Source organism: Podarcis bocagei (genome assembly GCF_964188305.1).
Source record: "Podarcis bocagei genome assembly, chromosome: W".
Classification (NCBI taxonomy): Eukaryota; Metazoa; Chordata; class Lepidosauria; order Squamata; family Lacertidae; genus Podarcis; species Podarcis bocagei.
In genome coordinates, this window is record NC_138131.1 from 78314751 (window position 1) to 78330623 (window position 15873).

Sequence of the window (15873 nt, forward strand, 5' to 3'; positions counted from 1 at the left end):
CAGGGAGGATGTGAAACATGGTTTGTGGAGGGTTGTGGCCAGGGGAGAGTCCTGAGGGCCAGGCAGGGAAGCCTGGAGGGCCACATCTGGCTTAGGGGGCCTGTGGTTTCACCATTCCTGGGCTAATGATCCTTAAGGTCCCTACCAACTTTATGATTCTATGAATGCAGGAGTGATAATAGGAAAGCTGAGCACTGATGGGTGGGGCAGGGGAGGCACCCCATCACCAGAGGCTGTTTGGCTCAAGAAATGTGTCAAAAACGCAACCCACACAGGCGTCACCATTTTCAAGCAGCCACTCTGCTTTAATGTTAGGGTGTCGTTTTTCAAGAAAAGTCTCTGTCCGAGTGAGAAGAAGCTGTGACCCCACTCCAAAATAACAACCAGAACAACCCACCCTACCATCTCTGTTAGCACCCTGGGTATTCCTAAAGGTTGGTAGTGCTGGATCAATGCAAGCCAATTCCACAGGGAAGGGAGAGGAGAGTACACAACTAAAGCAAAATGCAATAGGAAAGGCATTCTCAAACTCAGCTTGGCCTGACCAGAGGGTGTGTGCATGTGTTAGGAGGAGGCAGTATCCCAGAAGTGCATCAAACCATGCCCTGATCTGCAGCGGAGGCCCAGGGAGTCACAGCAGGCTGCCTTCCTTGGCTGCGGGAGCTGGGCAGGGCCAATCCGGCAGAAATGCTCCTTCCGCCTACTCTGCCATCCAAAGCTTGAAAGTCCTGTCATAAGAGCATGTGGCGATCAGCTGCCCGTCCAGGGAGATGTCCAAGCCCATGACTTTGCCCTCGTGTCCTGCCAAGGTTTTCAGCGGGGATGAGCCTGGGTGCGTCCAGACCTTGGCTGTGTTGTCGTAAGATCCAGTAAGCAGGAAGTTGCCATGATTTGCTGGGTGGCGGAAAGAGAAAAATAACAGGAAGTGGGGAGGAGGACTAAGGAGGTAATATAGAGATTTACCACTTACAGCAGGGGTGAGGAACTACAACTCCCATCGTCCATGACCATTAGCTATGCTGGCTGGGGCTGATGGGAGTCCAACAACTTCCAGAGTGCTACCAGTTTCCCCAAAACCTTACCCAAAAGCCAACCATAAGCAGGGAACGGGGGATGCAGGAAGAGGGAGGGTGAGTGACAGAGCATACAGGCTATTCTCAAGAGCCAGTGTATTTGGGGAGGGTGGGGAGCGGTATATATCCAAGTCTTGGGAATCTATGTTGCACATGGAAACCACAGACAAGGTACTTTTCAACCCATTATATATCCTCAGTTTCTGGGAAAAGGCATTAGCAGCTACAGAGACTTACGTTCAAACTTCACTCTGGTCACCAGGTTCTGATGGGCAGGGATGGTGTAGATGCACTTTCTCTGGCGGAGATCCCACACTTTACAGGTGTTGTCGCCGCTTTCAGTGGCAATGTGGTACCTATGAGAAGTACGGAAGAGGAGGAATTCGGGTTTGCGTGCAAGGGGGTTGTTCCCAGTTTCAGCCCTATTCATAATCCTACATGATTATGAAAAAGCTTTAATAAAATATATTGGAGGAGGGGGGAAGGCTATGTACCCATCATACATTTAAAGCACACGGCTTCTGCCAAAGAATCCTGGGAACTGTAGTTTACTAAGGGCATAGGGAATTATAAGCTCTGTGAGGGGGAAACTAAAATTCCCAGGGTGATTTGGGGTGGGAAATGTGCTTTGAATGTATAGTGTGCATGCAGACCAAATTAGTTCCATTAATTTCAATTAATCTACTCCAAGCAGAAGTTAGTTGTCTGTGTGTCAATATTAAGACCTGCACCCCAAGAGGGGAAGGCAAATTGGTTCTTACCCGTTAGGGGAAAAGTTGATCCCATAGATCTCCTTGAGATGACCCTCCAAAAACATGATACAACGCCCTGTGCGCAGATCCCACACGCGGCCAAATGCATCAAGGCCACTGAAAGGAAGAGAAAAACGTCAAACAATCTCTTTCTCACACAACCCCCTTCCCATGCTTCCACTCTGAATAAGAGGCATCACTTAAAGCCATCTTTGGATCTTCTTTCCTCTTTAGTTGTCACCTAGGCTGGATGCCTCTTAACATCACTAAACAGGAGCCAAAGGAGCTTCTGCGAACCACAGTTGTTAAATTGGAGCAAAGCCTTTCTGCAATGCAGCTCGGATTGCCTCCCATGTTACTACCACCTCCTGTCTGCAGTTCCAAGGTTTTGCAAGCAGGACCCAGATCTGACCTACCTGGCAAATCACATGTAGGAAAGTCTAATTAGCACACTTTGTTTGCATAGATTTAGAATATTTATTATGCACTTAAATCAAAAAGTTATCTAAGAGGAGTACAAAAACTGAACGTGAAACATAGCTAAAATCTACAGAACAATTAAAAAGCAAATATACCTAAAAGCCATTGGCATTATAAACACGCATAAAAATAAGTAGAACTTTAAAAACAAAGTAACTAAATTATGCACTTGGGTAGGCTTTTCAAGCCAAAAAAAAAAAAAAAAGGATTCAGCAGGTGCCTACAACTATATAGCTTGCTTAATGTCAATAGGCAGGGAGTTCCAAAGCATAGTTACATGACAATGAAGGATCGACTCAATTACAAACAAGCTAAAGCAAGAGCTGCCCAGATCAGAATTTGCAAATTAAGAACAATGATGGGGCAAATCTTAATATTGCCCTAAAAAGTTGAAACTTTTATTTTAATGAGCAGTATAAACTCAGGAATACAGTCAAGCTATTAGGAACAAAGGAAGTTTCCTAGAAATGAGTCAGAACATTGGTCCATCTAATTCAGTAGTGTCTACACTGACTGGCAGCTGCTCTCCAGGATTATAGATAGGAAGATAACCATTGGGGATTGAAGCTGTGACTTTCTCCACGCAGAGCAGACGCTCTTATCGAAGCTATGGCCCCTCCCTCATTAGAATTTCCACCCTGTGACTTTTTAGCTCCAGGAGTGAAGACTTGAGTGGGATCTTCTGAAGGTAGAATCCCAACCAGTTCTCTCTCTTTTCTGGCATTTTAGAACTAGCAAGAATGAGCATCATTACTGACTGGCTGATACTTGCTCAGTGACACCCCCAGGGAGGGTTAGGACTTGCACATGCATGTAGATTTACCCAGTGGCAGAAAGGGAGCCGTCAACATGGAAGGTGATGTCGTAAACTCCTTTGCTGTGCCCCTCCTGGTGCAAGATTTCCTCCTGAGCCTCCAGGTCCCACAGGCGCCAAGAGTGGTCATAGCTGCAGGGGGGGAGGTGGAGAAGAGACAAAGACTCAAGTGAATATCTCACAAGGCCCCAACAGGTCCCCCCCCCCCCGAAGTTCAAGCAGGTGGCTGGATTGTCTATCCTGATCTCCACTACAAGCTAAGACCATGGAATTAATCTAATCTGCCCCTGGCCCCCACAAACTTAGACGATCAGCCAACTGATACAGGGATATGTGTAGCATTTAGGACACATAATTCAATTCTCTGCTCAGTATTGGGATCTTCAACTGCAGCTTCCTCCCATTCTGACCTCTCACTTTCCAGTCTTGTGTAATGAGTGCTGGGCTGAGTGGAAAGAAGTAACATATCACAAGGGGATGACAACAACTGTTTTTCTATCGAGGGCAGAATTATTTCGAAGGTAACCCATGGTGGTGGCATTGCCAGTGGTGGTGAGACTACTAACAATGGAAGGAACTCTCTTTTCTTCCTTTTCTTTCTGCTGCTCTCTGCTCTTCCTCTTTCTCCATCACATCATTTCCCTATTTATTCACCTCCTTGCTACCCACAAGAAATTAGACCAGGTGCCATGTGTGGCCCTTTGGGCAGCACCCCCTCCTCTGACTTACCAGGTGGTGCCCAGAAACCTGCCAGAGGGATGCCATGCCACCCGGGCTACTCTCGCTGTGTGTCCCTCGATGTCAGCCACTGGTTCATCACTGAAAGAAACACAACATCTCACGGCAAATTCTTGATGATGCTGACTGTCCCATAAGAGAGACTAAAATAAAGAGGGAGCAATACAGAATAGGAGAAAGGGAAAGGTGCGATGGGTGGATCCAGCTGGCTGGCTGGAGGACAGAGGGGGGGGGGGTGTGTACAGAAACTAATCTGCTGTGTGAAGGTAAAATTTACAGTAGTTACTCCACCCACCACTGGTAAGTGACCCCCCTGAAGGGTGCCCAGAAGAGAAAAATGTTTCAGTTGTTATTGAAAGATTCACAGACTAGCTTGGCTTTATCCAATGACTTTATTAACAGCTTAGTCATAGTATACTACTGTATAAGATTTGTACACTGCTTGCTGCCTTTCAAGCCTAAAATATGTTGTGACGGGGCTTTGCAAAACTAGTTCACAAGTAAACAAACAATGCTGTCTCTGACTGGCTGCAAAAATACACAGGCAGCTTGGGATGCTTCATGTAGGCTACTCCCCATTGTTCCCAGGGCTGCAAAGTACAAATATTAAAGTAATCAAAGGGCATTCGAAACAGAAGGGAAAACCCTGCCTGCCCAAGCAGAGCAGTTGTGGCTCAGTGGTAGACACACTCTGCAGGCAAAAGAATCCCAGATTCAATCCCTGGTGTCTCCAAGTACGGCTGGGAAATCCTCCCACCTGAAACTGTGGAGAGCCACTGCCTGTTAGAGCAGACAACAGTGGCCTTGAGAGGCAATTAGTCTGGCTTGCTATAAAGCAGCTTCCTATGGGGTTGTATTCAATTCAGTTCATTTCAGAGTAGACCCAGTGAAATTAATGCATGTCCATGCATTTCAATGGGTCTACAACCCTGTGTTCCAAAAGAAAGCAACTGGATAGTGAACCAGTAACCTCATTGGCAGGAGGAAGTCCTAATACTTCCTCAAGTATAAGAGCTACTAGACCAGCTCCACTTACTGTAGCTGCTCTCTTCAGTTTGATTGAGCCCCCTTGTTGCTGGAATGATCCAGTCCTGTACACGCAACCCTGACTTTCTTAAACAAAAGGTGAAGGAACTCAGGGAACTCCAGAAGGAAGCCTAGCCCAGTGGGGTTTGAATTTGACATCAATATAACAAGCCACAGAATGGCCCCAGAACAACATGTTTTAAAGCTCTTCTACTTGTTCCTTTTGCGGCCGTGTCTTTACCTGCCCCATGTTATACAAGATGTCAGGGGTGGGGCAGGTGTGGCTTGGCAAAAATGGCCCCATGGGCCATATCAGGTTCCCTGCCAGGCCCAGTCAGGCCCATGGGCCACAGGTCCCTTACTGTTGCATAAGAGGGTCTCGAGTTCAACAGGTGGGAAAAAATCTATCACTAAATATGAGTTTGAGCAAAAGATTCCTGCATTGCAGGGGGTTGGATTCAATGACCCTTGTGGTCCCTTCCAACTTGACAATTCTATGATTCTATGATTCTATGACCTCACAGGCACCCAAGACTGAGAGAAGGAGTGCGAATTTACCACCACTGATGCTTCGGCCCACAGCAACAGTATCTGACAGAAATAAACCTCTTCCCTGAGGCCCAATTAAAGAATCTGCTCTCTCTCTGTTTCCTTGGATAACGCACTGACAGAATCAACTGCCTTCCCCAAGAGTCACAGTGCCTTGACTGTTGGAACAAATGCAGCCTATCTGGGGACATAGCAAGACAAGAGGTGTAAAAAGTAAGACAAGTATGACATGGGGGAGAAGTGGGAACCCCCCACCTCACAGTTTGGGCCAGGGGGCACAACCAATAAGCCAAGCAAACTCGTGTCTCTATAAAGGTTTAGAAACAGTAACACAGAAAAGAAGCCTCATTATAAGGAGAGAGGAGCACTGCTGGATCAGGCCCCCAAAAGCACCCACAGCAAAATAACTCTGGGAACTATAGTTCACCCTCACAGGACTATAATTCCCAGCACTTGTAACAAACTACAGCTCCCAGGATTCTTTGGGGGGAGCCATGTGCTTTAAAAGTATGGTGTGGTCATGCCCCTGCCTCAATCACTTGTGTTAGTGTTTTGTTTGTTGCAGAAGGAGGTTAAGCAGGAAGCCATTCTTTAATATTTTTCTCTACCACCCGCAGCAGCCAATAAAATAAGGAAGGGAAGGCAACTGATTTTCCTGGGCCCAGGCGTACCTTTCAAGACTCCAGAGTTTGACAGAGCCATCTGCTGCGCATGAAGCCAGGTTGACGTCCTTCTTGTCCAGGAAGATGGTTGCCTTTGGGTGAAAGACAATGGCTCCAACGTTGGTGTTGTGCCCTTGGGAACAGACGAGACAGACAGACAGTTTGAGAGCCAGCCAATTTTAAGCTTGCTTCCTCTGTCTGAGTCTGGGCCTCTTCCTATTGCTCCGAAGAGACTCTTTGACTGGGAATCACTCCAAATTTAGTTTTTGTGCTAAAGCCGGGGTGGGGAACCTTGGCCCTGTAAGCCAAATGTGGCTCTCAAGGCCTTCCACTTTGGTCCTTGGCACTCTCCCCACACTAATTCACTCTTTCCCCTCAGGCCACACACTTCACTCTCCCTGCTTCACGCCCTTCTTGAGTGTCTTCTGCTGCATGCCAATAGTGGGAGGGGCCAAAAGCAAAAGAAGGTGGAGCAACAAATGCAGCTTTTCCCTTTGTATAGTAGGCTACCTGCCTTCACACTCCCATTTCTAGTCTCCTTCCAGGCCTGATCAGAATTCAAGGCCACATTCCACCCAAGTAAAAACACTAAAGGAGGGTGCCAAGCAGGGTTGGTGCAGTTTGAAGAGAGCCCCAAGGGCCAGAGAGGCTGTGAGGGCCACATGTGGCCCACGGGTCTGACGTTCCCATGCTCTGAATTAGTCAGCAGCTAAGCAGTGGACCTATAGGATATGACTCCCAACACTGATTATTAGAGTCAAGGCTGTCTTCCAGAAAGGAATGCCATCTCACCCAAGCCCAAGGGGGACAAACAAATAAAGGAAGAAGTTTGCACAGCACCACTCTCAAAATTCATAGCCTCCCACCCATGTAGCCTTATGCTCCTAATCAGCCATATACTGTAATTGCTCCAGTCATTTGAGGGAAGATAAGAGAAAAGCAGGCTGCTTTGGCAATGGGTGCGGTGGGAGTCAGATACTATACCTCGCAAAGTGCAGATGAGATTACAATCCGGCACTGACCACAGTTTACAGAGGCCACTCCTGGGAGAGAAAAGGCAGAAGGAAAACTGACTGGCATTTTATTTTATCTTAAAATGTTTTCTATCCCTTGTCTTTCTGTTTTACAAACAAAACCAATCAAACAAAAGCAATCAAGGAAGCTAAGAGAGTAAAAAAAAAACCAAACACATATAAAAACCAAGCAAAATTCAGTTGCAAGATAACAAGTCTAAAAACAAAACAGAAGATAGCAAGTCTAAAAACAACCTTCAACAAAATGATAAAATGCACCCACAGAACTATCACATTCTAAAAACTACTCCCACAATAGCCTTCCAGAACTTGCTAATTACAGGGCGTTGGACAAGATGACTTTCGGGATCCTTTCCAGCTCTACAATTTTATGATTTTATGACTGCTCCCAACAGCTCAGGCAGCCTCTCCTGTGCACTATAGGAGAACTTAGCAGGATTGGGAGGGACATAATGAAAAGCAGAACAAAGTTTACCAGCAAGCTGTAGCCAGGAGCTTGGAGTTGGGGCTGAAGTTGCAATAGGAGATAGGGCGGTCGTCTCCAATTTGGCTGCAGAAATTATTCAAAGACTGAAAGAAAAACAACAAAAAAAGATAATATTTTGCCACCAGAGGAAATGAAGGGCTCAATAAAATGAGATGGCGCTGAGATGGTAAAGAAAAGAGATGACGTTTCCTGCCCAGGCTGCTCCCCCACCTCACCCCCAGTAGTGTTTCCTACTGAGCTGAATTGTGGGACCCATTTAGTGCAATGTTATGTGCTCTGAACTGGCAGCTGAATTCCAAGCAACCAGCAGAGATCTTTCCTTGTCCAGGAGATGGAGATGCCAGGGAGTCAACCTGGGATCATCCACATGCAAAGCATTTGATCTACCATTGAATTATGCTGAGGAGGAGCAGAGGCACAGAAGCCTTCTGCAAGCTCATTTGAACCTCAGCATCTCGGGGGCCTTCTGGGCTGCAGCAGCCCAGTGCCCAGAACTTTTAAGTCATAGCAGAGATGGGTCCCACTTACCCTTAGAGATTTGTGCAGCTCCTGTTTCTGGGAAGTCCGTGTGGCCTCAGGGACCTCCTTGAGCAGCCGGGCTTCCTCCAATCGATTCATTGCCCTGTGAAGGGAACAAAAATTAATGCAACCAGGTCTTGCCCATATTCAACCCTTGCAGAGGCCTACAAGTTGTAATGGTGACAATTCTTCTGCCACGTGCCATCTGTCTTTTGAGGTGGGTTTGAAATCCCCCATTTCTCAACCATCACCACCACTCTAGTTAGGGACAATAGATATACAAGGCCTCATCAATGTTTGCGTTAGCATTTCTCAATCCCAGCCCCTTACCGAGGGAGGGAGTAGTTGGCGATCCACAGTCTGGCCGTCTTCAAGGTATTTGGTCCTTCGTGGTACCAGGTTTGCTGATACTAAGAGAAATGAAACATTAAAGGGGTGGGTATCTCTTGTGAGACTTGGGTACTATAGTGGGCACACATTTATAGCTAAGGGGAAAGGTCGGAGCTCAGTGGGAAAGTGTGAGCTCCCAGGGTTTGTGAAGACTCCCATTTGAAACCCCAGAGCTGCTGTCACTCATAACACACTTTAAAATTTATTACCTCCTCTTTTGATTTCTTGGACTTCTCATCTTCTTTTTGGGTCTTCTTCAATGCGTCTGTGCCAACCACAGACAGAATGTTACGTAGCCTGTTGAGAAATAAAGTGAAGATTAACTTGCCTTTGTTTATATGAGTCACATCAATGAACTGGAAAAGGAAGTGAGAGCAAGTCAATTTCATCCTCTCTCACCTCTCCCTCCTTTCTGCAGGGCCCTCTCCAAAAAGTGTGATGGGCTTCCCGAGGGCTCGTAAGCAGGCCTTGACCTCAGAGTCATCTGTGGAAACATTGATTTGCCTGGCACGCTTCCGGCGCTCAAACTCTGCCAGGACCTCTGCCTGGCGCTCGCTGATGTGCTCTTCCAAGTCAAAAACTTCACCTGATCATAGTAGAAAGCCAAAGGTTATAGGAAATACAACCCCAACAGGACCCTACAAAGCCTCAACACTTGACCCTCACTTCAAAAGTTTGCTTCATTCCAATGAAGCCACATTCAAAGAGCAACAATATGTGGTATATGCTGTGTCACCTCTCTCTGCTCCTTGAGTGTCCAGGTCAAAGCTTATGTTATCAGTGAGGCCTGTGGCTTAAGACTTTGACGGCTGCTGTTGCTGCTTGTGTGAGTGCTGGGAAGACCGCTCCCTCTCCTGCCAACTCCATCTGGCCTAGGGGGCGGGGCCTGCACTACCATTACAGTTTAGAGGACTGAGCAGCTACCGGCAGCAATGGACAAAATAGTTTTAAATGTTTTAATTGCTTTTAATTTGCAGCACCTTAAATGGGGGTTGTTGTTTTTTATAATATTATATTATTTCATTATCTGCAGCAAATGTTAAAGATGTTTATATATATTTTAAGTTGTTTTAAAGGTGTTTTTATTGTTTACTTTGTTGTACCACCGTGAATGGTGGTTTTTATCTATGTATTTTTGTTTGTTCCGTCTTGTTTTGGTTTTGGGGTTGGACATTTGAGTGGGGTGGGGACTGGTTTTGTTTGGGCATAATTGTTTTGGTTGTTTTGTTTTCTATTTTGTAAATGGAGGTTAGTATGAGGCTTGGGATTGCTACCGTGGAGGGGCGAGGGAGGTATGGCGGTGGGGGCAGATGTTATAGGCGAAGGGGATCGAGATACGGATATGCTCGTACCCCTTCCAATCTGCGCCCCATCCCGAGAGACAAGGGTAGGGTGAGCAAGGATTACTCACCTCCTTCACTGGTGTTGTGCAATGCCAGGTCTATAGGCAACAAAACCACTACCCTGCGAGATTTCTTTACCTCGCAGGGAGTCGACCTGGCTTGTGTGACGGAGACCTGGGTGCGCGAAGGGGTAACTGTTACCTTACGAGAGATTGCACCCCCGGGTTTCTCCGTCCTCCACCAGTCACGGACTGTGGGCCGCGGGGGAGGGGTGGCAGTATTAATCCGGGAAGATTGTTCTTTCAGGGCTCTACCACCGCCATCGATCCCCGGCATTGAATGTGTTGGTCTAGTGTGGGGCTCCGAGGAGAGCTTGGCTGTCTGGCTGGTGTACCGGCTACCTAACGCACCAGCAGCCACCCTGTCAGGCCTGCTGGAGGCGGTGGCCGGCTGGGCCTTGGAGTTCCCTAACCTATTGGTATTGGGAGACTTCAACTTCCATGCTGATGCCACTCCCTCCTCACTGGCTCTGGACCTGGTGTCTTCCATGGCGACAGTAGGGCTCTCCCAGTTTGTTTCGGGCCCCACACATCAAGCAGGCCACACGCTGGATTTGATCTTTGGCGCCGGTATAGATGTGATCATGTCTCCTTCGATGAAGGTGCCATGGTCTGATCACTATGCTCTGAAAGCCAGGATTGACTTTCCACCCCCACCCTGCTTAGGTGGCGAGCCGATTTGGGCTCGCCCGCAGAGGCTGATGGACCCGGATAGATTCCGTCAAGCCTTGCGGGACCTTGCTCCCCCGGCGACTCATTGACTGAGCTTGTTGAGGGCTGGAATACCCAGCTCCTGGCAGCCATCAATGAGATCACACCTAAGCGCCCTCTGCGACCCCGCAGAAACCGGGCTCCCTGGTTTACCGAGGAGCTTCGGAAAATGAAGCGGGACCTCAGACGGCTAGAGCGAGTATGGCGGGGTGCCCGTGACAGAGCCTCAAGAACATCTTATAGGGTTTTTATGAAAACCTATGAGATGGCAGTGAAGGCCGCTAAGAAGTCTTACTTCTCGGCCTCCATTGCATCCGCTAGCTCTCGCCCGGCGCAATTATTTAGTATAATTCGGTCTCTTAACGTCCCTTGAAGGACAGCCAAATTTAAATAACAATCTGACACACAGCTGTGAGGCATTTGCGAGCTTTTTTGCGGAGAAGGTCCTGTTGCTCCGCCATGACCTCCCTGCCAATTTGGATACAATAAAGGAACTGGAGGCCCCTCGACTGTGCTCGGGTCCAGTATTGGACCACTTTGACCGGATATCTCCAGCCGATGTGGACAGATTCCTCCAAGCTGGAAAGCCCACCACCTGTCCTCTTGACCCGTGCCCGTCATGGCTGATTAGAGCGTGTCCAGACGAGGTGCGGGGCCCCCTGGGGGATATCATCAATTTGTCCCAGGGGAACAAATTATTCCCAGGGGAACTGAAGGAGGCGGTGGTGCGTCCGCTCTTAAAGAAAACATCATTAGATCCCTCAGATCTATCCAATTACCGCCCAGTCTCGAATCTTCCATTCCTGGGTAAGGTGATTGAGAGAGCGGTTGCTGAACAGCTTGGTAGGTTTCTGGATGAAACATCTGCTCTGGATCCATTCCAGTCCGGCTTCCGGGCTGGTCATGGGACCGAGACGGCTCTGGTCGTCCTAACAGATGATCTCCACAGGCAGCTGGATCGAGGCAGGTCGGGGCTGCTGATTCTTCTAGATCTGTCAGCAGCCTTTGACATGGTCGATCACGAACTCCTGGACCACCGCCTTGCCGACGTGGGGATCCAGGGCACAGTCCTTCAATGGCTGCGCTCGTTTCTCTCTGGTCGGGGACAGAGGGTGGCGCTTGGGGGGGAATTGTCATCACGCCACTCCTTGGTGTGTGGAGTGCCTCAGGGTGCAATTCTCTCCCCGATGCTTTTTAACATCTTTATGCGCCCCCTCGCCCAGCTTGTCCGGAGTTTTGGGCTGGGTTGCCATCAGTATGCTGATGACACCCAACTCTATCTGTTGATGGATGGCCATCCTGACTCGGCCCCAGACACACTGACCAGATGTCTGGAAGCTGTGGCTGGATGGTTACGTGGGAGCCGGTTGAAGTTAAATCCTTCGAAGACAGAGGTCCTCTGGCTGGGGCGGGACGATATGGGATCGAGGGGGCAACTCCCATCTCTTGCGGGGGTGCAATTAGTGCCAGCACCGTCCGTTAAGAGTTTGGGTGTAATCTTCGATACCTCCCTCTCTATGGAGGCGCAGATTACAGCTATAACAAAGGCGGCATTTTTTCATCTCCGCCAAGCTAAGCAGTTGGCACCTTATCTCTCTCGTCCTGACCTAGCCACTGTGATCCATGCGACGGTCACCTCCAGACTGGATTATTGTAACTCGCTCTACGTGGGGCTGCCCTTGAGACTGACCCAGAAACTCCAGCGGGTGCAGAATGCCGCGGCGAGACTCCTTATGGGGTCTTCGCTGCGAGAGCACATTCATCCGGTACTATACCAGCTGCACTGGCTCCCGGTGGAGTACAGGATCAGGTTTAAGGTGCTGGTTTTAACCTTTAAAGCCCTATACGGCCTAGGACCCTCGTACCTACGGGACCGCCTCTCCTGGTATGCCCCACAGAGAAACCTACGGTCTGCAAATAATAACATCCTCAAGGTCCCAGGCCTCAGAGAGGTTAGGCTGGCCTCAACTAGAGCCAGGGCCTTCTCGGCTGCGGCTCCAAACTGGTGGAACGCTCTGTCCCAAGAGACTAGGGCCCTGCGGGACCTGACATCTTTCCGCAGGGCCTGCAAGACAGAGTTGTTCCGCCAGGCCTTTGGTCAGGGCACAGCCTGACTCCCTCCTCTGGCAACCTGCACAGAATTTTGCTTAATTGGTTGCCATCAATTCGATTTAATTAATTTTCATAATGAAATATTTTTAGATTGTGTGACTATTTGACTGATTATTTGATTGTTGTTAGCCGCCCTGAGACCGGCTTCGGCTGGGGAGGGTGGGATATAAATAAAATTTATTATTATTATTATCCCTCTTTTCAGCCAAAACTGGCTCCCCAAATGGCTTAAAATCAACATTCATACAAAGGCAAAATGTAATTAATGTTTTGCTGGGGGGGGGGGTAAGAGAGCACAATCTCTTATGGCCACTGGAAGTACACATTTTTATATCCAGAGGGAACAAATAGGATCTGCAGATGCGCAGGAGCTAGCCAACAAGCATTTGTTCCCCTGAAACGAAACCTACCCACATTGATCTGCTGCCACCTGTGACACTCCTTCTCATCTAGTGTTTTGCTTTTTGCTACCCCTATCTAGATTTAAATTATAAAGACCTCAGGGCAGGGATTTGTCTCTTGCTTGCTTTCTCCTGTAAAGAACTACAGTGGTACCTCATGTTGCGAACCGTCCCCCTTACAAATTCTTCGGGTTACGCGCTCCACTAACCCGAAAGTAGATGCCCCTCATTGTGAACTTTGTCCCGGGATGCGAGCAGAAACCACGCTCCGGTGGTGCGGCAGCAGCGGGAGGTGCCATTAGCGGAAGCGCACTTCATGTTACGAGCGGTTTCCGGTTACGAACGGACCTCTGGAACGGGTTAGGTTTGTAACTGGAGGTACCACTGTATGTATAACTGATAGCATCCCTGGGATAAAGATAGCCTGGTCACATTTATCCATGGGCTGATTACTATAACGCACTGTACTTGGGGCTGCCTTTGAAGATTGCTTGGAAACTACAGTTAAAGCAAATAAATGGGACTGGTCATATGGAACCTATTTTGCCTGTCCTAAAGAGATACACTGGATTAAAGTTCATTGCCAAGCTCAAGCCAAAGTGCAGATTTTGACCTACAAAGCCCCAAATGGGTTGGGGCCAGGCTAGTTGAAAGATTACCTGTTCCCACATGAACCCACCCAAACATTAAGATATATTCTAGGTCCTACCACCCTTGGAAGTATGGTGGACAATGACACAGGCTTCTTAGTTGTGGCATTCTGTCAGCACCAAGTGAATGTCTTCTTTGTTTGCATGTGGTTTTATGTCAGCATCTCGTTTAATCTCATTATGCTGTGTAATGCTTTAGTGTGATTTGTTTTAAAGGACTTCCTGATTTAATTGTAATTTTAGTATTGAACTGAGAACTTCTCTGAGAGCATTTGCTGAAAATGGCCTGCTTGCAAGCATTCTAAACAAATTATCAGCCCCACTAAGCAGTTCTTCCCTCCATCCTTTTCCTTCCATCTCCCAGTCAGCTCACTACCATCTCTTACCACTGGTGATATTGATGTTGCCAGCCTCAATAGCTGCTTTGACTGCATCCTTGCCCATCAACCCAGACTCCCCTTTGAGGAGACGCTCTTGCTCTTTCTCCTCTAAGCTCCCATAGAAAATTGGGGCTTTCTTGGCTGGAGGAGCATCCCCTTGATCTGAAGCCTTTGTTTTTGAACCCTGCAAGAAGGAAACTCAGCAGTAGCCTACATGGAGAAGGAAGAGAGCAAATTTGGATTTTCCCCCACCTGCTGTCATGGGCTGGCTTGATGCAGAGAACTGGGGAAGAAGGCTCAGAGCCAGGGGGGCAGCGATGCATGGTCAGAGGGAGAAGAGGCAACAGGCTTTAGTGAGCAGGAAGAGACATGGGGCAGAGAGCAGTCCAGACTGAGGCAGAAGAGGAGGCTGGAGAGGAATGGAGCCAAAAGGCAGTAACCAGCTCCCCTCCCCCTATACTCCTGACTCATGACATCTGCGCACATCTGACAGCCCCCACCCCATCAAACAGTACATGAGACAATTTTGTTTTGAATCCCAGCATACTGTTAATCATTAAGGCTAAAACCCTAAGCCCACCTCTGTGGGAGTCAGCACTACTGAACTCAATAGGACTTTCTTGTGAGTTGACATTGTTAAGGATTATACTGTTTGGTAATATATTTATTACAGTGACTAACATAAAATATTCCACAGGAACAGTCCTGTTAGTCCATGAGTATCATGGTACAGTGGTACCTCAGGTTACAGACGCTTCAGGTTACAGACGCTTCAGGTTACAGACTCCGCTAACCCAGACCTAGTACCTCGGGTTAAGAACTTTGCTTCAGGGTGAGAACAGAAATCACACGGCGGGAGCAGGAGGCCCTATTAGCTAAAGTGGTACCTCAGGTTAAGAACAGTTTCAGGTTAAGAACGGACCTCCAGAACGAATTAAGTTCTTAACCCAAGGTACCACTGTACTTTAAAAGCAAAGGAAATCCATGTCTTGCTCTGAGTAGGCCCAATAAAACTAATGGGCTTGAATTGGTTATGTTTATTCATTTCAGTGGGTCTGCTCCGTGTAGAGATAGCACTGGATACAATCCTAACATATATATATATATATTTATTCTGGCATAAACTTTCATGGACTACAAGTCCACTCTAATAGGTGGTTTTGAAACAACAACGTTTGTTAGTCTTTAAGGTGGCAAAGAATGCCTTGTTGTTTTAATGCAGCAGAAATATTAGAACTCTTAAAGCATAACATTTTGCCTTTTGTGGCAGAAGCTGAAGCGTTGAGTTGCACCCAACTCAGCTCAACTGAAAGAGGAGAGCCACTGAAATTAACAGCCGCAAGCGAGTCATATTCATTAATTCAAATGAGTCCAACCTTGAATTGAGCTTTAGTTGGATACAATCCGTTACGCTCTAAAAACTTTTACTACCGACGTGAGGTTACGTTAGTCACTGCAGTAAATAAGTAGGCACTGGTGTCTTTCAAACAGATTTTTCATTTTATCATTTCTATGAAAAGATACACGTTTTTTAAACAAAGAAACCACATTCTATCCCAGTTTCAAACCCCCTGCCTTATTCACCGCGGCGATCCGCGACGCAGCCATGGCGCTTTCCCGACCCCTGCTCTCAGACCGGGGCTCTGTAGTGGGGGAATCACACGCAACGGGCTCCCCACAAACACTTCCGGCA

The 15873-nt window shown here is 47.8% G+C and overlaps 1 protein-coding gene across 3 annotated transcripts; it reads right to left on the reverse strand.

Moving 5' to 3' along the window:
• Positions 1 to 280: 280 nt before the first annotated feature.
• On the reverse strand, positions 281 to 15815 carry LOC308577822 (U4/U6 small nuclear ribonucleoprotein Prp4-like). 3 transcript variants are annotated; one of them, XM_081178201.1, is made up of 14 exons: positions 15765 to 15815; positions 14187 to 14364; positions 8924 to 9110; positions 8734 to 8821; positions 8465 to 8544; positions 8144 to 8237; positions 7604 to 7698; positions 7079 to 7137; positions 6104 to 6227; positions 3849 to 3938; positions 3129 to 3251; positions 1835 to 1942; positions 1311 to 1429; positions 281 to 894 (listed from the first exon to the last, which is right to left on the reverse strand). In XM_081178201.1, exons 1-14 carry the CDS (start codon positions 15786 to 15788, stop codon positions 701 to 703), a joined length of 1563 nt encoding a protein of 520 aa, XP_081034327.1. In that variant the 5' UTR covers positions 15789 to 15815; the 3' UTR covers positions 281 to 700. The 3 variants fall into 3 exon arrangements, with proteins under 3 accessions (XP_081034327.1, XP_081034326.1, XP_081034328.1); XM_081178200.1 differs by having other exon boundaries at positions 15756 to 15812; XM_081178202.1 differs by lacking the exon at positions 15765 to 15815 and adding an exon at positions 15557 to 15647.
• Positions 15816 to 15873: the final 58 nt, after the last annotated feature.